This window comes from Salvelinus fontinalis, chromosome 4 (genome assembly GCF_029448725.1).
Source record: "Salvelinus fontinalis isolate EN_2023a chromosome 4, ASM2944872v1, whole genome shotgun sequence".
In the NCBI taxonomy this organism is placed as follows: domain Eukaryota; kingdom Metazoa; phylum Chordata; class Actinopteri; order Salmoniformes; family Salmonidae; genus Salvelinus; species Salvelinus fontinalis.
Window position 1 is genome coordinate 56611194 of NC_074668.1, and position 24850 is coordinate 56636043.

The 24850-nt window shown below is 40.6% G+C and overlaps 1 protein-coding gene across 1 annotated transcript; it reads right to left on the reverse strand.

The window, feature by feature from the left end:
• Positions 1 to 6503: 6503 nt before the first annotated feature.
• si:ch211-210p4.6 (malignant fibrous histiocytoma-amplified sequence 1 homolog) lies at positions 6504 to 23414 on the reverse strand. The gene is made up of 11 exons (XM_055920632.1): positions 23237 to 23414; positions 22229 to 22409; positions 20196 to 21081; positions 19659 to 19956; positions 19369 to 19555; positions 18910 to 19091; positions 16619 to 17118; positions 16287 to 16456; positions 7673 to 7850; positions 7444 to 7511; positions 6504 to 7356 (listed from the first exon to the last, which is right to left on the reverse strand). Exons 2-11 carry the CDS (start codon positions 22242 to 22244, stop codon positions 7325 to 7327), a joined length of 2517 nt encoding a protein of 838 aa, XP_055776607.1. The 5' UTR covers positions 22245 to 22409; positions 23237 to 23414; the 3' UTR covers positions 6504 to 7324.
• Between the last annotated feature and the right edge of the window lie 1436 nt (positions 23415 to 24850).

Consider the following 24850-nt stretch of genomic DNA (forward strand, 5'->3'; position numbering starts at 1 on the left):
CCTGTGAAAGGCGGGGCTTCCAGAGAGGCCCAGATTTCATTGGTGATTTCAGTTCCTTCAACTGAAGTCGCGAGAGTGCGACTCCCCATAGTATGTTGTACCGAAGTTCACTGAACGGGGTCCATTTATGTGTATGAAAACTTGTATGTGCCAGTGCAATGCTCACTTCTATCTGTAACAGTGTATCCGATAAGACATTGCACAGGATTGACACCTTCACTCCAGGAGTTTTACTGTAGCAATCTGCATGTCACTGTCCTTGCACTCCTACACAGTGGAGGCAGACCTAATTTTAAACTGTGAGACTATGTGGGGCACACAGAAATCTGTATAAAAGAGAAAGAGAAGCCAACGAGAACAGATCTATGGCAGAGTTTAGAGTCAGTAGACAATGGTAAGTCTTCATCCTAAAACCCACTGGCTCTGCATTTGGCTTGTTCTACAGCCACCTACCATGACCTTCCCCTCGTCCCAAAGGAAATACAAATGTAAATGTTATAGTAGATTAAAACAAGTCTTGTATGCAGTATCTGACCTTAGAGTGATACTGTGGACCAAAGAAAATATGTTTGTGTTCAACACCTGCATGAATCACTTGGGATTGTGGTCAATGGTAGTTAATGATGGTCATTTGTCTGGCTAAAACACCTTAGTTAAGTCCTAGTCCTGAAAAAGATGTGTCCCACTTAAGTGGTAGTTCCTTGCCTTTTCACAGTCACTCCTGTACTCGTTCACCCTTACACATAGGGGTGTCGAGCACCCCAAAAATCTAAGGGGGCACAAAGTAAGTCTGGATGGCTGATAGGTGGAAATTGGAGATTTTAGCATTTTTTAAACACCTGAAACAGATTTCCCTGCAATCTAGAGCCATAATCATTATGCTTAATTCCATGTAAAAAAATATTCATATTTTTCTGCATATTTAAGCAAAACTCTTGAGCTGTCTGCATCCTCCTGACTGGTGGTTCTTATTTTTTAAGAAAATAAATATGCATCTCTGCTACATGTAGTTATTACTTGCTTTTCTGAAGTCTACCAACCTTGCCAGCAGGCATGCCAGCTAAGATAGTAAGACAAGCTAGCTACTTGTACCTTGATTGATAGCCTAAAATGGTTTCTTAGTAGCTAGTTATGAAGTTGGGAGATTGGGATCCTATTTAGGCTAACTAAAGCCAACTTCATAAAATTGTTAAGTGGCTAGTAGTATTACAGAGAAAAAAAACTAACTTTATATTTTAAACAGAACAAATCTGAGGGTGCACTTACCCCTGTTCCCCCTATGGGAATGACCCCTCTGCCTACACACCTCTCTCTCACACAAGTGTGTAACGGCTATCTATCTCTTCCTCCTCATCTGACGAGGAGAGGCGAGAAGGATCGGAGGACCAATACGCAGAGTGGTAAGTTTCCATGTTTTAATATAATCCACGAAAATAAGCCACAATACAAAATAACTAACCGAAACAGTCCCGTGTGGCAACAAACACTGACACGGAAGACAAACACCCACAAACCAACAGTGAAAACAGGCAACCTAAATATGGCTCCCAATCAGAGACAATGCAAAACACCTGCCTCTGATTGAGAACCATATCAGGCTAAATGAACAAACCTAAACATAGAAACAAATAACATAGACTGCCCACCCCAAATCACGCCCTGACCATACTAAATAAAGACAAAACAAGGGAAAATAAAGGTCAGAACGTGACAAAGTGCATGTGCGCACACACACACACACACACACACACACACACACACACACACACACACACACACACACACACACACACACACACACACACACATACACACACACACACACACACACAAAGCCCATTAAAAGGTTTAATGCAGATGATTTTATCTCAATATCAAATCATTTCTGGGTAACAATTAAGTACATTATTGGTAAAAAAAAATATCTGTGTAACAATTAAGTACATTGATGGTCAAAAGAAACAAAAATAGCTTCTAAGCAAAGAGCAATTTCTCAAGCAATAATTTAACTCTGTCTGGGAGTGATGTCTGTCCACTCTGTCTGAGTGGGAATGGGAAAACTAGCTGTTATTGGCAAAGAAGTTTGGAACTCTCTTTCTTAATGGTCTATTAAAAATATACCACCTGGTTATGTCACCAGCTAGGCGAAAACTCCATCCCACCAAAACAGCTTGACATTTCAAATGGTCTTTTCAAACAGCTTTTACAAAAAGGGCATGATTATCATTTTCACAATTTCACAGTATTATTCCAACCTCATAGTGTGGAAATTATATATAATTATATATATATATAGATATCACAGGAAAATCACGTTTTTGACTGCACTGGGCTGTTGATAACTTCTACTTGTAGCAACCTCCCAGATGTTTTCACATTCATTCATCTACCCTCTCTCTCACACTTTCTTTGTCTCTCTGTTGCAGTTGGACACAAGTGGGTCCGAGGTAACTGGCTGATGGAAATTGGCATTTAGCAGGTCAAAGGGGAAATTAGGAAAGAGGAATGAGAAAAGAGAAATGTGACAGACAGTGCCTTCAAGAAAGTAGTCATACCCCTTGACTTATTCCACATTTTGTTGTGTTACAGCGTGAATTCAAAATGGATTAAATTGTTCGTTTTTTCTCTCACCCATTTACACACAATACTACATAGTGACAGAGTGAAAACATGTTTTTAGAAATGTTTGCAAATGTATTGATAATGAAATACAGAAATATCCATTTACATAAGTATTCACACAATACATGTTAGAATCACCTTTAGCAACAATTACAGCTCTGAGTCTTTCTGGGTATGTCTCCTAGAGCTTTGCACACTTGGATTGTACAATATTTGCACTTTTAAAAATTCTTCAAGCTCTGTCAAGTTGATTGTTGATCATTGTGAGACAGCCATTTTCAAGTCTTGCCATAGATTTTCAAGTCGTTTTAAGTGAAAGCCGTAACTAGGCCACTCAGGAACATTCAATGTCATCTTGGTAAGCAACACCAGTGTACAGTTGAAGTCGAAAGTTTACATACACTTAGGTTGGAGTCATTAAAACTTTTTTTCAACAACTCCACAAATGTATTTTTTAACAAACTATAGTTTTGGCAAGTCGGTTAGGACATCTACTTTGTGCATGACACAAGTCATTTTTCCAACAATTGTTTACAGACAGATATTTCACTTATAATTCACTGTATCACAATTCCAGTGGGTCAGAAGTTTACATACACTAAGTTGACTGTGCCTTTAAACAGCTTGGAAAATTCCAGAAAATTATATCATGGCTCTAGAAGCTTCTGATAGGCTAATTGACATCATTTGAGTCAATTGGAGGTGTACCTGTGGATGTATTTCAAGGGCTACCTTCAAACAAAGTGCCTCTTTGCTTGACATCATGGGAAAATGGGAAAAAAATTGTAGACCTCCACCAGTCTGGTTCATCCTTGGGAAATATTTCCAAGCACCTGAAGGTACCACGTTCATCTGTACAAACAATAGTATGCAGATATAAACACCATGGGACCACGCAGCTGTCATACCGCTCAGGATGAAGAGGCGTTCTGTCTCCTAGAGATGAACGTACTTTGGTGCAAAAAGTGCAAATCAATCCCAGAACAACAGCAAAGAACCTTGTGAAGATGCTGGAGGAAACGTATATCTATATCCACAGTAAAACAAGTCCTACATCGACATAACCCGAAAGGCCTCTCAGCAAAGAAGAAGCCACTGCTCCAAAACCGCCACAAAAAGCCAGACTACGGTTTGCAACTGCACATGGGAACAAAGATCATACCTTTTGGAGAAATGTCCTCTGGTCTGATGAAACAAAAATAGAACTATTTGGCCATAATGACCATCGTTATGTTTGGAGGAAAAAGGGGAAGGCTTGCAAGCCGAAGAACACCATCCCAACCGTGAAACACGGGGGTGGCAGCATCATGTTGTGGGGGTGCTTTGCTGCAGGAGGGTCTGGTGCACTTCACAAAATAGATGGCATCACGAGGAAGGAAAATTATGTGCATATTTTGAAGCAACATCTCAAGACAGCAGTCAGGAAGTTAAAGCTTGGTCGCAAATGTGTCTTCCAAATGGACAATGACCCCAAGCATACTTCCAAAGTTGTGGCAAAATGGCTTAAGGACAACAAAGTCAAGGTATTGGAGTGGCCATCACAAAGCCCTGACCTCAATCCTATAGAAAATTTGTGGGCAGAACTGAAAAAGCGTGCGCGAGCAAGGAGGCCTACAAACCTGACTCAGTTACACCAGCTCTGTCAGAAAGAATGAGCCAAAATTCATTGAACTTATTGTGGGAAGCTTGCGGAAGGCTACCCGAAACGTTTGACTGAAGTTAAACAATTTAAAGGCAATGCTACCAAATACTAATTGAGTGTATGTAAACTTCTGACCCACTGGGAATGTGATGAAAGAAATAAAAGCTGAAATAAATCACTCTACTATTATTGACATTTCACATTCTTAAAATAAAGTTGTGATCGTAACTGACCTACGACAGGGAATTTAGACTAGGATTAAAATGTCAGGAATTGTGAAAAACTGAGTTTAAATATATTTGGCTCAGGTGTATGTAAACTTCCAACTTCAACTGTATATTTGGCCTTGTCTTTTAGGTTATTGTCCTGCTAAAAGGCAATGGTGCAAAGTACTTATCTAAAAATATTTAAAAGTATTATTTAAGTCATTTTTTGTTTATCTGTACTTTTTTTTACTATTTAGATTTTTGACAACTTTTACTTCACTACATTCCTAAAGAAAAAACAACAACTTTTTACTCCATACATTTTCCCTGACACCCAAAAGTACTACATTTCCAATGCTTAAGCAGGACAGGAAAATTGTCAAATTCACACACCTAATGTCACGTTCCTGACCTGTTTTTCCTTTTTCTTGTATTTATTTAGTTGGTCAGGGCGTGAGTTGGGGTGGGCTGTCTATGTGTGATTTTCTATGTTGGGGTTTTGTGTTCGGCCTGGTATGATTCTCAATCAGAGGCAGCTGTCAATCGTTGTCCCTGATTGAGAATCATACTAAGGCAGCCGGGGTTTCACGTGTGTTTTGTGGGTGTTTGTTCTTGTGTCAGTGTTCCGCCACACAGGACAGTCACGGTAGTTATTTTGTATCTCATATTGTTTTTGTTAATTATTAAATCACTATCGAAACTAGCCACTCTGCGTATTTGTCCGATCCGTGTCGCCTCTCCTCGTCCGAGGATTATGAAAGCCGTGACACTTAAAGAGAACATCCCTGGTTATCCCTACTGCCTCTTATCTGGCAGATTCTCTCAACACAAATCCTTTGTTTGTAAATTATGTTGGAGTGTGCCCCTGGCTATCCGTTAAAAAAAAGAAAGAAAATAGTTCTGTCTGGTTTGCGTAATATAATGAATGTGAAATGATTTATACTTTTACATTTACTTTGAATACTCAAGTATATGATTTAAAACCAAATACTTTTACTCATGTAGTATTTTACTGGGTGACTTTCACTTTGACTCATCTTTACTTTTACTCAAGTATGACAAACAGGTACTTTTTCCTCCACTGCTAAAAGGTGAAGTTATCTCCCAGTGTCTTTTAGAAAGCAGACTGAATCAGGATTTCCTCTAGGATTTGCCTGTACTTAGCTTTACTTATTGCAAACAGGATGCATATTTTTGAATAAGTGCCCTTATTTGCGAGGCATTGGAAAACATCCCTGGTCTTTGTGGTTGAATCAGTGTTTGAAAATCACTGCTCGACTGAGGGACCTTACAGATAATTGTATGTGTGGGGTACAGAGATGAGGTAGTCATTCAAAAATCGTGTTAAAAACTATTAATGCACACAGAGTCCATGCAACTTGTCCAGCAGCATACCACCCTGCATACCACTGCTGGCTTGCTTCTGAAGCTAAGCAGGGTTGGTCCTGGTCAGTCCCTGGATGGGAGGCCAGATGCTGCTGGAAGTGGTGTTGGAGGGCCAGTAGGAGGTACTCTTTCCTCTGGTCTAAAAAAAAAAAATATATATATCCCAATGCCCCAGGGCAGTGATTGCACCCTGTGTAGGGTGCCGTCTTTCGGATGGGACGTTAAACGGGTGTCCTGACTCTCTGAGGTCATTAAAGATCCCATGGCACTTATCGTAAGAGTAGGGGTGTTAACCCCGGTGTCCTGGCTAAATTCCCAATCTGGCCCTTAAACCATCATGGCACCTAATAATCCCCATTTTACAATTGGCTCATTCATCCCCCTCCTCTGTAACTATTCCCCAGGTCGTTGCTGCAAATGAGAATGTGTTCTCAGTCAACTTACCTGGTAAAATAAAAATAAAAAAAATAAAAAAACTTATTATGTAACATGTGAAGCACATTTTTACTCCTGAACTAATTTAGGCTTGCCATAACAAAGGGGTTGAATACTTATTGACTTAAGGCATTTTGAAAAACAAAAAAAACAAAGTTCCGGGATTGAAGGACTGTGGCGTAAAAACAAGTGTAAAATTATACAACCATAGATTTGGCTTTTCATTTTTATTAATTTGTAAAAATGTCAAAAACATAATTCCACTTTGACATTATGGGATATTGTGTGTAAACCAGTGACACAAAATCTAAATGTAATCCATTTTAAATTCAGGTTGTAATACAACAAAATGTGGAAAAGGTCAAGGGGCGTGCATACCTTCTGAAGTCACAGTAATTCAGTTAGGTGCACCACTCCCCCAGGATAGAACATACAGAGAATTCCTTCAGTATAAAAACATTATAGCCAGGGTTTGGGTCAACTCCATTTCATTTCAGTTCTGAAATTAATGGAAGTCAAACTGTTGAATTGTACAATCCTCATAGAAAACGTTCAGCACTCTGAATTCATGAATTGGATATCAAGTAACCCATTACATTCTACATCTGGAATGGAGTATTGAATAAATAAATAAAATACATTACAAATAAAAAGGATTATGTCATGTCAGGGGCTTGAAATTATTTATTTGGCATCAGGATAAGGCATCAAAAAGTGGATATCTGGACTGCAATGAAGTTTTGTGTAGCTGTACATCAGTATTCTTTTATCAGAATGGATCAAGAGCGCTGCCCTGTGGTAGGATATAAAAAGTTATCTTTTCATAATATTGAGAGAGAAACATGAATATGGTTGCTCCCTCTGTGCACTTTTATCTATAAATGAGACCTCGAGCCTAAACCCAAACTGTAAGGAGTGAAGATTTTGATGTTGCATATAAGAAAAATGTTTTGATAGTAAGATAGTCAACTTGGAGACATCACTGAAAGAGAAACCATCTCCCGCTAATGAAGTTCCACTTTCTAGGTTCTGGTCATTGTCCTTTTGATTTGTTCACAACAGGATCTAAAAAAAACACAGAATTTGAATGGGAAGTATTAATTGTAAACGGTAGGTAATCCCTCTTACTTTAAGATTAAAAACATACGGTACCTTTTGGGAAAAGCAACTCGGTCCGTCGCGTGTGTCCATTTCTGCAGAGTTGTTTTTCCTCCTGCACACTGTTCCAACACACACACTTCAGTTTTAATAGTATTTTAATAGTGTATTGATAGAGAAACAAAATCATTATCGTTTGAGATAAGTGCAATAATATAATGACAGTAAAGTTGTGCATTGACAAATAGACAAGTAACAATTACGTTAGAGACATTTGGCTTACAGGTCATATATGTCTGAGTTTGGGAGGTCCTGCCAGTCTCTCCAGACGAAGTAGGCTGTGCAACCTTTCTCCTTACAGGGGGTGTGGACATGTTGGGATAGGCCAGGCCACTGTCTAGACAGCACCGCTAGCTTTGTCATCACCGACAGGAAGAGATCCCAAGAACGACGGAACTCTTCTGGAAAAAGACAAATATGCTGATGTCAACGAGATGAAATTGTTTACAACACATTAGTGACTACTTTTAAAATGTTTTTCCTCATTAGGACTAAATATTTTGCTTTCATAGCATAACTACATAGTTTGAGCTCAAATGTCATCTGCCCTTGAAAACCAACTTCTCTTTTTGAAAACGGTCCATGGCATCGATATGAGTCAGAAACATTTATGATAGTTTCCAAATTGACTACAAAGTGTAAATAGGATAATTTTGGTTATGAAGTCTCATCCAAAATGGAATTGGGTTAGTGACCGCGACATGACTTACTGTACTTGAGGGTTTCGTTTGTATTACAATTCTGTGAACAATTCATGTCCTATTTTGCCTATTAACACATTGTGGTGCAGTGTTTTCTGTGAGAAGACTGGGCGAGTTCGCTTTCCATGGCTCGGTGCCCCAGGCGGCTGAAGACCTCTTCTTAGGAGGACCAATGGAATGGTAAAAATAGAGCAAACCCTGGGCACCAGGTCACGTAAAAAGAACTTGGGAAATAGCTATTCTAGTAAAAAATGGGTTTCCATAAAGTTGTTCAACAATTTTGAGCAGTTTAGAATATGGATTACATCCAACTAGCTTCTACTTGGGCTGTTTACCGTCAATCCTGAGACTGGAATGTTGTTGGTAAATTGCTACGTTTTGTTTAGAGCTAGCTAGATGTCAGTATTTGATTGGCTATGCCGCGATGATACTTTGATGTAACTAGCTAAATACATAGCCTCTCCCTAATGTGTAATGTGAGGCCGATTAGCGGTACACATGAAGACAGGTTTGATTCCTGCTAGGTAACGTTAGCTCATAATCAAGCAAACCTAACGACATGTGTGATACATGTTGCCAGCTTACTGACAATAATAATAAAACTCGTAGATCAACTGTAGTATTCCAGGGGTTCTATCAATGTAACGGTTGGAAATTATTTCTAATCCCCCTTATTTTATTAAATGTTTTCTTCATAATTTATTTTCTCTAACCCTACCATCCCTCCTCTGATTGGAGTAAACGAATGGACAACAATACTTCTACTGCTACTTACAGCTATTTCCGCTCACAAATACGGTACGTGTATTTAAATTAAACATACGGTACATTGAGTGTACACATCATTAGGAACACCTGCTCTTTCCATGACATAGACTGACAAGGTGAAAGCTATGATCCCTTATTGATGTCACTTGTTAAATCCACTTCAATCAGTGAAGATGAAGGAGGAGACAGGTAAAAAAAAAAAATGAACCTTGAGACATGTATTGTGTGTGTGTGTGTGTGTGTGTATGTGTGTGTGTGTGTCGTTCATAGGGTGAATGGGCAAGACAAAAGATTGAAGTGTCTTTGAACGGGGTATGGTAATAGGTGCCAGGCATATTGGTTTGAGTTTGTCAAGAACTGCAATGCTGCTGGGTTTTTCACACTCAAAAGTTTCCCGTGTGTATCAGGACTTGTCCACCACCCAAAGGACATCCATCCAATTTGACACAACTGTGGGAAGCATTGGAGTCAACATGGGCCAGCATCCCTGTGGAATGCTTTCGACACCTTGTAGAGTCCATGCCCCGACGAATTGAGTCTGTTCTGAAGGCAAAGCGGGTGAAGGAGTTCCTAATACCTAATTTCCTCTATCTGCAAGTGTTGGATTTTCACCCACAGCGGCCAATCCACCATTCATTCTGAGTTTAACTCCAACCTGCTGATGTCCACAGATTAAGCCATCTTTCCCAGTATAATGCCATTTGGATTTTTAACTCCAACCCTCCGATATTCACAGATTAACCCATCTTTCCCAGTATAATGCCATTTTCCTTTTTGCAATACATCCCTCCATTTTACTGTGATGTCTTATGAGGGTCCTGAACCTCCCTATTTGTAACACTTCTACCAGTTGCCCTAAAAATAAACACTTTACCCAAGAGTATGATGATATTTCCCATTGATTGGTCGTGCTTTTTCAGATCTCCTGGCAATACAGTTTGCAGGTCCATCTGAACTCTGATATTATGACATAACAACCATTCCTGGGACCTGACTCCAAAAGCGAGCCACCGATGGACAGTACCAGAAAAAGATGCTGTATTGATTCTGTTTATAGCAAGTATTTTACATACCATAATCATATATATTGAAACTAATGGATTGATGTGTCAATTGTTGTTTTATATATCAGTTTATAATCCCAATGCCGGGGTATTGGGACATCAAAGACCTGTTCCCAACTGACTTGAATTTTATACGTAAATCTGTCAAACCTTTTGACTAAGTGAGACAGATACATTTTTCAATTCATACTAATAATTTTAAGCCATGATTTGATTTTAATGGGTGGCAGACAGACTAATTGATTAATTTCTTCTTAAAGTAATTGTCTCTTCCAATTTTATGGCAGAACTTTAGACTTTTATGAGTTGGTTATAATTTTGTTTTGCGCATACAACTCCATACACTGTTCTTAGTTGCTTGTATGACAATTTTACCGTACTTCATAAATATTATCCTCTTCTTGTACAATTTTCCTAAGAAACACTTGTTTTTTTCTCTATCAGTACATTGGAGATTAGCCATATTAATTGCCTTTAATATTAGATCGGTCTTTTCTGGAGGATGACATTTAAATTGTAGCCAATGACTTCATTTAAAAAGGAGGATCCATTGTCAAGAGGATCCATTGTCAATCCAAAATGTGAGGATTTTAATCTGCAAAAAGGCCCACTCTTAAACATAGGATGGGCTTTTCTTAGTAGCTTGTTGGAAGACCAGTTTGGATTTAGGTACAATTTCGGTACAATGGAGGCTTAAAGAGAGGTTTAATTGCCTTAATATTGAATAGTTTTAACCCTCCAAACTCATGTTTGTTATATAAATAATCTTGTTTAACGTTACCTGGTTTGCCATTCCAAATAAAGTGAAATAATTTTTCTTGCATGATTTGAAAAAGGCTTCTCCTGGAGTTGGTAGAGCCATGAATAATTATGTAAACTGCGAAATCACTAAATAATTAAAATCAGGGTAATCTACCTGTAAATGGATAGGTGTTTCGCTCTCCACGGTTTCAAGATTCTATCTATTTAGCGACGTTTTCTATCAAAGTTAATAGTTACAAGATCTGTCAACTTTTCCAGGACATGTACACCAAGCACATTGACTTCACCATTCAACTATTTAAACTGACTAGCTACTGTAAGATCCCTGCTAAATAATCAAACTAGCTAGCATTTGAGGGCGTATTTTCTACATGTGTATTTTCTAGGGACAAAATAATGATAAAAGCTCAACAGATAAGGAGGCAATGATCAGACACCAGTCCCGTTTCAGAATAATGGAGGAAATAACTACCATTGATAATGTAATTAGTACTGTGTGTGTTTGTGTCTTGTATGTTGTAAGGTTCCCCTTATCCAATGGACTACTCCTGGGCCTGGGTTAGTAATGTCAACTAGTTAGTGCCATGCTGGCACATGTCCCTTGTGAATTAGCTGTGAACCATAATCTGATTGGCTGTGTTCAACCGTGTGTTTACTGTTGGCTTCCATGATCATATGGTGACAGTCTTTCACTCTCTCCCTCTCTTTCTCTGTAATGGGAGCTGGGTCAGATCTGTAAGTCAGGCTCCTTCATGACCAGTATCTGTGACGAGAGGGGCCTGGAGCTGATCTACTGGCACTGTTAAGAAGAAGTTAACACCACACAGGAAGGCACACTATATATACACAAGAGTATGTGGACACCCCTTCAAATTAGTGGGATTGGCTATTTCAGTCACACAGGTGTATAAAATCGAGCACACAGCCATGCAATCTCCATAGACAAACATTGGCCTTACTGAATGGCCTTACTGAAGAGCTCATTGACTTTCAATGTGGCACTATCATAGGATGCCACCTTTCCAACAAGTCAGTTCATCAAATATCTGTCCTGCAAGAGCTGCCCCGGTCAACTGTAAGTGCTGTTATTATGAAGTGGAAACATCTAAGAGCAACAACGAAGTTGCAAAGTGGTAGGCCACACAAACTCACAGAACAGGACTGCCGAGTGCTGAAGGGCGTAGCGTGTAAAAATCATCTGTCCTTGGTTGCAACACTCACTACTGAGTTCCAAACTGCCTTTAGAAGCAACGTCAGCACAAGAACTGTTCATCGGGAGCTTCATGAAATGAGTATCCATGGCCGAGGAGCCACACACAAGCCTAAGATCCCCATGCGCAACGCCAAGTGTCAGCTGGAGTGGTGTAAAGCCTGCCGCCATTGGACTCTGGAGCAGTGTAAACGCGTTCTCTGGAGTGATGCATCACGCTTCACCATCTGGCAGTCTGACAGATTAATCTGGGTTTGGCAGATACCAGGAGAACGCTACCTGCCTCAATGCATAGTGCCAACTGTAAAGTTTGGTGGAGGAGGAATAATAGTCTGGGGCTGTTTTTCATGGTTCGGACTAGGCCCCTTAGTTCCAGTGAAGGGAAATCTAAACGCTACAGCATACAATGGTATTTTAGACGATTCTGTGCTTCCAACTTCGTGGCAACAGTTTGGGGAAGGCCCTTTCCTGTTTCAGCATGACAATACCCCCCGATGGGGTTCAGGTCCATACAGAAATGGTTTGTCGAGATCGGTGTGGAAGAACTTGACTGGCCTGCACAGACCCCTGATCTGATACCCATCGAACACCTTTGGGATGAATTGGAACGCCGACTGCGAGCCAGGCCTAATTGCTCAACATCAGTGCCCAACTTCATTAATGCTCTTATGGCATTAGTGTCCACATACTTTTGGACATGCAGTGTATGACAACTGACATGTTTGGCAAGGTAGCCCCAGGTCCACCAAACAAAATGTTTATAGGTACAGTATCTGTATCGGCTGTGAATGACAATAAAAAATGGAAGACAACTGTAATATTTGCACATTGTTATATTAGCAGAGCACTGCTTCCACAGTATTATGTGAACGATGGTATATGCTACATGGTACTGTTACACTTCAACATTATCAAACACTTTTGGATTACCCAAATCTGATTACATTCAGTTACTTTTAGATTACTTTCCTATTAAGAGGCATTAGAAGAAGACAAAAATGTGTGTTACCAATTGAACGCCATCTACTGTATTGCAGGAAAAATCAAAGTTAAAGTTTACAAAGCTGGCCATTTGTTACATTTTACTTTGTGGGTTGGTTATGTAGGCTTCTTCTAACCCATCACCTTCTACTACATATTCTAATACCAAAAAGTTAGAAGTTAGAATTAGGTTTTTAATGTAAAGATATTTCAGAATTACAGTCATTTCAATACATGTTATACCCCTTGATCTTCAAGAATAGGACTTGGAAATATGGAAGTATAGATTAGCCAAATTGTTTTACCTGAGCATAACTCAAAAACAAAGGATTTATTAGCCAGCCCTACTCTGTTGTTTATGATTTTGTTGTCATGGAGGACTGATTGGGCTCATTGATTCGAGTTGAAAAATAAATGCTGCACTCATGGAATGGCATGCTTTGAGCACTACTGAAAAGTGCCATTTACAAGTACATGTGAAAAAGTCATGCCATATGCCGCATTTGCTATGGGCCTATTTTTTGGTTTACCTTTTTGTTGGTGACACTTTTATAGTCCACAGATGAAACAATAACAAAATGATGCCCCGCCTCTGTTTTGGTAAAAAGCTGAGGGATGGGCCTTGAGAAATGTAACCACTCTCAGGTGAATAGACAGAGCTGTGGATGAAATGATATAAAAAATGTATGTTTTAACCATGTTGGGGCTATACCGTGTTTGTTTACATTTACAATGTTTACAAACATTGGAGAAACACAAGCTTATATTTTGGGTTCTCGTGGAGTGTGACAGTTGAACTAAGCTCATAAATTAAGGAATCAAATTATATACATAATTAATTTATAAGTCCCAAAAATGGATGTAGCAACGACAGATTGCCCCTTTCAGTCTATCAAAAATGTGTGAGTTTGAGCATGTGTTCATTAGGCCTATGAATTCATTTATTTTATCAGCATGAATTAGATTGAGCAATAAAAGCCACACTTTTATTCCATAGGCTGGGATCGACACTACAGTATTCAGCTGTTGCAAGAGCGTATTTTTCACTGGCTGTCCACTGGTTTCAAAATCAATGATTGATAGGCAGCTTAAACCTTTTGAATTCAACCGTTATTGGGTTCAAATATACATTTAGATTTGTGAACAGCCATCCACAACAACCACAATCCGTAAGGCGCAAATACCTAAATGAGAGAGCAGGAGTGTGGTTCACAGGAGTGTGGTTCACAGGAGTGTGGTTCACATCAACGCTAAATTTAAGTGATATCCGTATCGCCATAGACTACACCACTGCTGTCGTCCTTACCTCCAAGCATTTATTCAAATTGGATAATCTTTGGATGCTGACATCAGTCGCACCATTGGAAGACATAGCTTGGACTGTAGCCTACAAAACACTATTCCTGCTCTTTTCCCACGATCCATCAAGCACATTTGGTGTTTCATCATAGTGGTATCTGACTTGTGGTCATACACGCTCAGTTGGAACAAACTTAAAACTTGCTCCTTTTTTCAATGTTGATTTGAACGTCATTGAGAAAACAGAGAAGTGTCAAAGATGTTGTTTCGCAAACATCCTTCCTGAATTGAAAAATAATCCTCGAAGTAATCACCTAGTTTTTCAAAAGTAGCTGTAATCTGATTACAATATTTTTGCTAGTAACGTAACGGATTACAGTTACCGTTATTATCATTTGTAATCCTTTACACGTAACGGATTCGCTACTGCCCAACCCTGCCCGACTGCACATGTAATACATTACATAAATGAAAGGGTCTTCATCACTCCCTGGAGACTTGAAGACAGAACCTCACCCAGAGAGTTGTGCATGTTAGTGTGTTAGACAGCCAAATCATTACATTTTGGGAAATAGACCATAGAAATGCCATTCTAGTCCTGGTTAGACAGCTGAAGTTGTACTCTAAACACAACGGATTTTGATTTGTTCGGTTGATTTGTTCCTCTCCCCTGTAACTATTCCCCAGGTCGTTGCTGCAAATGAGAACGTGTTCTCAGTCAACTTACCTGGTAAAATAACGTTAAAATAAAATAAAATAAATAAAATAAAAGTGTAGACAAAATGTATTTATAAGAACATCCATAAGATTTTTTACATAGAAAATATTTGGTCTTGAACACAAACACATCCATCGATTTGTGTTGTTGTTGATGTACTGCATGTACACTCAAGCTGGGTGATGTTTGTGCAATATCCACATCTAGCCAACACCTGTAGGGACATTAGTTCTGGGATTTGTCTCACGGGAAATATCTAACAGTGGACATTAGAAGAGGTGAGGCCGTTCTAGAATATTGTGTTGTAGGACAGCTGAACTGACTGAAGACCGCGGGCATTCAACTCGCAGCAGTTGATATCGTTTCCCTTGTAACATGTATTTACACGTTGAAATGAAGTCGCAAGCTTCTTTCGTAGCAAGGCGTTGTAGAGCAGGTGTCTTAATTAAGAAACACATTCCAGACACTGGCGCTTGCCATAATTGATTTGACAGAGAAATATCAGCTAGATAGGATAGCCAGCTGCAGCTGCAAGCTATGCTAGGTACCTACCCTCAGCTTATTTTTTTATTTTTATTTAACCTTTATTTAACTTGGCAAGTCAAATTCTTATTTACAATGACAGCCTACCCCGGCCAAACCCGCACGACGACGCTGGGCCAATTGTGCTCCGCTCTATGGGACTGATGTGATACAGCCAGAATTTGAACCAGGGACTGTAGTGACACCTCTTGCACTGAGATGCAGTGCCTTAGACCGCTGTGCCACTCGGGAGCCCAGCCCGGCTTGGGTAAACACAAGGTCAGCTCAGGCTTTAACCTACACGTAGAACTGAATTAGCTGACTATCTTGAGATGGCGAGTCAGTCGGGAGGGGAGTCCTCAACTTCAAAACGTTCTCAACTTCAAAACGTTGTTCTCTCCATAGCGAAGCTAGCTTAGCGTATCTCGCTATACTCACTACTGCACTTGTTTATTGTGATTGAATGGCAAAGACACACCCAAAGACACACTCACGTCAAACCACGCCCCAAGACACCTCTTATTTGCCGTCAGCCATTTCTTAATAAGCATGGATGAAAAACAAGGCCAAATCAGGAAGCGCAGTCGCCCTTCAAATTAAAAAAAAAATCCGTTTCATGTTTTGAATGTTTGAAGACGTCTTCAAAGTGTTGCATAAGACGGTTTGGGAAAGTTTTCTGAACACCAAGAATGGGACATTATTTAAACTAAAAGTGATCAGCTGGTCCTCACGAGCATTTTTCTTACTATGCAGACTGATTGAATTTACCGCATATTCTCATTAAGAGGAAATAGAGGAATAGCATACTGTACCGCTGGTCTTAGGTCTCTTGCAGCGGATCTGTATGTGTTGATCTCCATCTTTATTGTCTCCATCTTTATTGTTCTCTCTCATCAGCACCAGTTTGTCTCCAGAGCTGAGCAGGCAGTGGTCTTTCCCTATCCAGTGAATTGGGTACAGGGAGCACGTCTGGATGATCAGCCTGAAATACAAATAAATGTCGTAAACAACCACATATTTTATCTATCAATAGTTTATTTGTAAAACCATAATAAACTGCACATAAATATTTATTTAGGAACATTTGTGACAATCAAAGTGAAACATCAGGGCAATGAAATGGTAGACTAGATTCCAATGCTACCTGTGGAAGAAGCCATGAGGGATCTCAGGTAGAAAGTAAACACAGACATTTATATCGTCCAGCTTGTCTTCTCCCCACATCTTCACCACCATTCGATTGTCCTGCAGGTAGCTGGGGAAGAGACATGCTCCGTCCAGATGACCACTGGCCAATTTGGATGACTTCCACTGCTTCTCCCCGGGTTTGAACTCTGGGGCCGCCGGGTTCAGGGGACTACCCACCTTAGCCGGGAGACAGACCTCAAAGTGCTGCAGGAGGCTAAGTAGCGTCCCCTCCTTAGTCTTACTCCCCACCACCTCCTCCACCAGATCTTCATCGTCCATCCGCAGCCGCCTCAGTTCTCTGCGTACCAGGATCCGTGTGGCCGCGTTGTGCAGGGTGCCCTTCTCCTTGAAGTCATCCACCCACGTGCCCCGGTGGACCAACAGGTTGCCCTCTTGCCGCAGCTCGTCTCTGGGGATGGCCTCCATCTGCTTGACCAGGTCGTGTCTCACGATGGTCTGGGTTAGGGGAAAGGAGAGATGTTGGTAATAGGAGTACGGTGTCCATATTAGGACAGCAGTCAGAGTGACTCTGACGCAACTTTCATGGACATATGATGTTGTCCTGATATGGACACCGTACTGGAGAAGACTTTAAATACAACACCGTAATTCAAATAGATTAGAGCATGTTCTCTTTGCTACTTAATTGTGCAGCCTACAGAGCTTGGCAAAAGTATTCACCCCCATGGCATTTTTCCTATTTTGTTGCATTCCAACCTGTCATTTAAATAGATTTTTATTTGGATTTCATGTAATGGACATACACAATATAGTCCAAATTGGTTAAGTAAATGAAAAAAATTAAATATGGAAAAGTGGTGCGTGCATATGTATTCACCCCCTTTGCTATGAAGCCCCTAAATAAGATCTGGTGCAACCAATTACCTTCAGAAGCCACATAGTCAGTTAAATAAAGTCCACCTGTGTGCAATCTAAGTGTCACAAAATCTGTCACGTGATCTCAGTATATATACACCTGTTCTGAAAGGCCCCAGAGTCTGCAACACCACCAAGCAAGCGGCACCATGAAGACCAAGGAGATCGCCAAACATGTCAGGGACAAAGTTGTGGAGAAGTACAGAACAGGGTTGGGTTATAAAAAAATATCAGAGACTTTGAACATCCCACGGAGCACCATTAAATCCATTATTAAAAAATTGAAAGAACATGGCACCACAACAAACCTGCCAAGAGAGGGCCGCCCACCAAAACTCACGGACCAGGCAAGGAGGGTATTAATCAAAGAGACAACAAAGAGACCAAAGACAACCCTGAAGGAGCTGCAAAGCTCCACAGCGGAGATTGGACTTATTAGTCCATAGGACCACTTTAAGCCGTACACTCCACAGAGCTGGACTTTACGAAAGAGTGGCCAGAAAAGAATAAGCATGTTTGGTGTTTGCCAAAAGGGGAAAGGGAGACTTCCAAACATATGGAAGAAGGTACTCTGGTCAGATGAGACTCAAATTTAGCTTTTTGGCCATCAAGGAAAACGCTATGTCTGGAATGATGGATGGCTCTAAATACAGGGAAATTCTTGAGGGAAACCTGTTTCAGTCTTCCAGAGATTTGAGACTGGGACGGAGGTTCACCTTACAGCAGGACAATGACCCTAATCATACTGCTAAAGCAACACTCGAGTGGTTTAAGGGGAAACATTTAAATGTCTTGGAATGGCCTAGTCAAAGCCCAGACCTCAATCCAATTGAAAATCTGTGGTATGACTTAAAGATTTCTGTACACCAGCGGAAACCATCCAACTTGAAGGAGCTGCAGGCAGTTTTGCCTTGAAGAATGGGCAAACATCCCAGTGGCTAGATGTACCAAGCTTATAGAGACATACCCCAAGAGACTTGCAGCTGTAATTGCTGCAAAAAGTGGTTATACAAAGTATTGACTTTGGGGGGGTGAATAGTTATGCACGCTTATTTCTTGTTTGTTTCACAATAAAAATATATCTTTCATCTTCAAAGTGGTAGGCATGTTGTGTAAATCAAATGATACAAACCCCCCCCCCAAAAAACACCACTGTACTCAAAGCACACTTAACCTGATCCTGGAGAGCTACAGGGACAGGAAATACCAGGTCTTGCTCTAGCCCAGCACAAAAGTACCCGATTCAACTAATTGAGAGTATAGGTTTTTCAAATACGGGGCAAAAAGCCTCCATACCCCTGTAGCTCTCCTGGACCAGGTATCGTTGATCACTAATTCAGACGTTTTCCTTCCGTCACCCTCAGGTCTCACCTTGAAGAGTGAGATGAGAAAAGATGGCTGAACGAACACCCTATCCTTCAGTGCAGGGATCTCCTCGTACCACACGATGATGCCGATGCGATGGAGGTAGCGTAGGATGGAGTGGACGTTCTCCTCGCCCAACTCAAGGTGCAGAAGGAGGTCACTCAGAAGGTCATCGAAAGAAACTATTCCTGGTGTTGAGGAAAAGGGACGTCTGATTGGAGTAATGTGACCGAGTTATAACGCGGTACATACCTCATTGTGCCGATATTAGGACAAGCACAGTTTGACTGTCCTAACATGGACATATGTCAGTATTGATAATATAATTATTAAAAATGCAATTAACAGGGTTGAAGTTGATTTCATTTCAATTCAGTAATTTGAGAAAGTTAATGATAAAATTACAATTCAAAAGCCCTTAACTTTCAATAAGGATTTTTTTTTTTTTTACTGGAAATAACTTACCGTGTTGGGGTATTTGGTTTTGTTCCACTAGGTCACGAATGGCTAACTCAACTTTTTCGTAGCTTTTGGGCAGGGTCCTTTCAGCACATGGGAATGTATCCTTTGTTAAGATATGCCTCACAATGTGCTCCTTGAGCTTGACAACGTCCTCATACATAGTGCAGTCAATAGGTACAAGTTCCAGGACCTGCGCAAACACATTAGAAACCAATTCATATACTTGTAGATCAAATGTTAGGCCATTTCAAAGAGCAAGCACTCTTTACAAAACTCAAATTTCGACACGATACCTGTAAATTATACTCCATAAGCCGGTCAAGTTCGCTCATCTGTTCAGAAAACAGAGAGGGATCTATATTGCCCTTCAGGTTCTTCTGCTGTAGTTGTAAAACCGCCTTCCTTTCTTTGAGCATGACTCGAACATTCTCCTCGATGTGTCTCTTCTTCTCCATCACCTCATCTTGGTCTTGACACTGGTCACAATGAGTTCCCACCAGTAAGACCACAGAGGCAGGGACGCGAAGCTGGATGTTATTGATCCAGAAATACACCTTCTCTTTGTAAGACTGGGGGTCTTCCATGTTGTAGCTGAGACATTACAAAGATACATTTTGACATGTAAGGCAAGGTCATGCCCAAGTCAGTCAAACCAACAAACTATATTCATCAATATACTGTACTATCAATAAAACATTATCAATGATCTTCAAAACTATCTGTTGATGAAAATATTAGAAGACTGTAAAAGACTCAGTTGAATTTAAAATGTCAGTTTCCCACAAATGAACACGTTGTGCACAGTGATCTCCATCAACTGACATGTTTACCTGGCCAAATCAACAGCGAGGATAACGAGGGCTCTGGGGGTGATGAAGACGTGATGCGTCAGGTAGTATTCTTCCTGCCCTGCGAAGTCCCAGAATAGGAACCGGATCCCCTCCATATCCATCTCACTGATCTCTATCCCCTCCGTTCTGTCTTCCTCATCTACCCTCATAGCCACCCCATGCGTCAAGCTACGACACAGCGTGGACTTTCCAGCCATGGAGGAACCCAGGAACATGGTTTTGACTGTCCGGGCTGTGGTGTGCTTGTCAGTGCCTTCCTCCTCCATCATGGCGAAGTAGCTCTGAATGTCCCTCACTCCTCCGTCACACACCTCCTCTGGGGGGGTACTCAGCGGGTTCCCTGCGGCCTTGAACAGGGTCAGCTCCGAGTTCCCCTTCTGGAACAGCTGGGCTGGAAGTTCAGTCAGGCTATTCCGTTCTACGAACAGCTCCTTGAGTTTAGGTAGCCCCACCAGTGCCTGGAGGTCCTTCAGGCAGTTATGGGACAGGTTGAGGTAGCTGAGGCTGTGGCATTGACTCAGGTCCACCGGGAGTTTGGCCAGACGGTTGGTGCTGAGCTTGAGGAACGATAGCTTCCCCAGATGAGGGAAGATGTCTTCAGGGATGACCTTGATGTTGTTCTGGTTCATGTAGAGCCGCTCCAGATGTTTCAAAAATCTCATCTCCAGGGGAAAGTCCACCAGCTCGTTCCTGGAGAGGTTGAGCTCTCTCAGGTTTACCAGGTTGGAGATCCAATTGAGCTGTCTCAGTTTGTTCCTCTGGAGGTCCAACCTTCTGACCTCGTCAGCATGATCCAGGAGAATCTGAGGGACGGACTTCAGTTTTCTACCAGGCAGGTCCCAATCTTTCTGACTCTGCCCAGTACCTAAAATGACATACATGTTAGGGAGACCTTGCCAAGAAGGCATCTCTTTCACACTGTTAAAGCAGTATATATATTCAGAACAAACAGCGAAATGCTGTTATACTGAAGAGTGGCACTTAATACACTTTTCTAATCTAATCTGTAATCTATCCACAATGAAAACAGATTATGTCTGGCCACAACAGCATCAACATCTATGAAGTCTCCTATCAACAGTAGTTACGAGACTTGAGTTCATGTGTGAGGTTTCCACACAAACAAATAAGGACTAAATGTATGACTCATTGATTTACAAAACATTAGGAACACCTTCCTAATATTGAGTTGCAACCCATTTTGCCCTCAGAACAACCTCAATTCGTTGGGGCATGGACTCTACAAGGTGTTGAAAAACGTTCCACAGGGATGCTGGCCCATGTTGACTCCAATGCTTCCACAGTTGTGTCAACTTGGATGGATGTCCTTTGGGTGGTGGACCATTCTTTATACACACAGGAAACTGTTGAGCGTGAACCCAGCAGCATTGTAGTTATTGACACTCAAACCGGTGGGTCTGGCACCTTCTACCATAAAAGGCACTTAAATCATTTGCCAAATCACCCTCTGAATGGCATACATGCACAATCCATGTTTCAATTGCCTTAAGGTTTAAAAATCCTTCTTTAAACTGTCTCCTCCCCCTCATCTACACTGATGGAAGGTTTCACATGGATTCACCTGGTCAGTTAATATCATGGAAAGAGCAGGTGTTCCTAATGTTTTGTACACTTAGTGTATGACTCATCAGTTCACTCAGTTGTCATTACCAGTAACTACGATGTTTCCTTTACAATCATTTATGACTGGGTTAAAGTCAGCCTTATATTCCTGAATGTGACTCTGATATGTATTATATAATCTATTTACCTTTGTATTACGCAATCCTTCATTTGAAAATAGTTGTCAGTTATACAATAAACTGAATTTCACAATGGCAAAAGAGAAAGTAACGAGACGAAAGCAAAGAGAGTAGTCTGTCTTTCATATTTCCATATTTTCCATTTAAAATCCACAATCCTCTCTCTCATCAATGAGTTACATAGGCAGTCATATAATTATTAACTATTATCTAATGCTAGTTTATTATGAATAGCTTCATGGTACTTGCCATTAGGTCGAGACATGTTGCCAGACAGTATTTGTGGTGCGTTGTCTCACCCACTTCCACAACCGGTATGCCAGGAGCTCTACACACAGGCAAGTTCACCACTCTTCTTACTTCCTGGTTGTCTCTAATAGGCGGGTCCAAACAATTCACTTCTCATCCCATTCATACAAGATTACTGCTCCTTTTAATAAAAGAAAAGTATAGACTCTGATGTACAAAACAGAATAGGTATTTTTAAAATTATTTAAGGGCTTACAAGATACACATTTTAACTGTGTAAACATTTTCAAAACACATACAAGTATTCTGATAATCTAAATAGTAAGATGGTTCTTTATGGATGCAAAACATCTGTACAAAGTGCGGTTCTGTGACAATCAATGGCAAGGAAAAAAAGGGCCACTATGCATTTAAAATAAAGTATAGACAATATATCTAATGAACATTCAATAACCTAGAAAGCTTTGGTTTCGATATCCTGTGTCATACTTTTACTTTCGTTTCCTGTAAAAGTCCACTCAGTTTAGAGCTCGCCAGCTTGTCGTCCTAAAAACGTCTGGTTTATTCAGCCATTATGGGAAAAATGAATGGGGAAAGAATATGATTTTGGGATAAACGACAAAAAATAAGGTCTGGAGTTAACACGGGTTTAGGAGATCTTATACGTTTTGTTCAATGGGATAATATCAGTTAGTTAACATTACCTTTATGAATTATGAAGCCTTTATGTGCTTTATGTGATTTTTTAAAATGACAAACACTTCAAAATCCACAAAAAGTGACGTTAGCTGATGAAGATTATCTCATAGAACAAAATGTATAAGATCTCCTAAACCTGTGTATACCACATATCTTATTTTCGGCATTTATCCAAAAACCATACTAAAACGGAATTAATTTCCCTACAGGCTTTTTCCAACGAAACCATGACGGAGTTAGTGCCTAGAAAAAGACGTCATTACTTGTTATCTCTATTAGTTTCAGTAGCAACGCGCATGCCCAGCCTACTTGAAGATATGTCATTTTCAGCCATCTATTTTCTGCGTTTGAGTGGTGCAAAATCCACTTGTCACTTGATTGCTTTCATTTTACTCCTGGGACCCTTTCATACTCTTGCTTGTGCCTGTAATTTTTTTCCTGTTAACATTAAGACTCCGAAAATGTTTGTAATGACCTGTCGAACACACTGAAATGGCTCAATGGAAGACATTGGGCGCGTTCGAGTGGATCGGTTTTGTCAAGACGTTGACGAACGTTGGTCACCGCCTTTCAAAGTGTGGTGCATTATGGGTATACAATTGTCCAACTTGCAACTACTTGTCGACTGCATCTTTACAACAACCAAATGATCACAGGTCATGAACTTTCGACTGCAGTCGTCTGGAAATTTCTCCAGTTGCTCCTCACCAACAACTGCAACTTGAAGTCGGGACCACAGCATTGTGTGAGACCCGTTTTTCTGGAAGTGAAAGGCACTACATGCTCATAAGTATAGCCATCTATCATTGGTTATTATCAATGCATGTTTACTGTTTTGGGTGGATGACTATTTAGAACTTAAATACATATTTATCCTTACATCCTTACAATCTAATTACATAGGCCTACATGTGATCCAAATTTCTAACATAAATAAATGCAGTATCCAACTTTCAACAATATAGCTAATGTATTTATCTAGATGTTACTGTAATGTTGTGTCCCATGTTATAGCCTACAATTTGTCTTGCCTGTAGCATTGTTGTCGCCAAACAAATTCACATTTGTTGATTGTTAATTAAGTGTGAATAAAATGGAATATGTTGTAGGCTACACATGGGTTATTGTAGGGGATTTCTACACTGGCAATTTAAGAGGCTTAATCTGTGTCAAGGAAACCGGCACTTAAACCCCCTAATCTATTGACACACCAGTGCGTCAATTTAAGTAACATAATACAAAAATTCCCCGTCAAAATCTGTCAGTTTAAGCTAGAGATGTGTTTTTTTTTGCATGGGCTGCGTCTCAATCCAACGCATCTGCCTATGTCACCCTTCCGCATCTGCGGTGGAAAGTGACAGAGCTACAGCTCTGTTTGTTAGACCTGGAGACATCCTGAAAATTGGTCTTCTCATGAAAAGGCATGTGTTTGTAGCATCCAAACGGTTACAAATGGTTTACAAACTATTATGAACACTCTATAGAAAGAGGAGACACTCACGAACACGATGGTGTCCTCCGTTTTGCTTTACGACCTACACAAACCCCACGGGACTCATCTGAATTCTGTAAACGCTGGTGTGCCAACATTTGTCTGTAGCGTCTGAACAGTTTGAGCTAAAACTACAGTAATGTGACCCCACTGTAGAAAGGGGAGACTTTCGCGAACACGATTGTGTTCTCCGTTTTGCTTTACAAGTGTCCCGGGACTAGTCTAAAGCTAAAAATATATATTTCTTAAGCTTTCATATATATCCTTGTCACGGATCCCCCGGTACTGCTGCTCATTCCATTCACCAGCTCTGGAGGTCTACGTCACCGGCCTTCTAGGCGTCACTGAACTGGATTCCTTACCACCAACCCCAGACAGTCTTGTCTCATTACGCACACCTGGTTCCCATTCCCCCTGATTAGTATGTTATA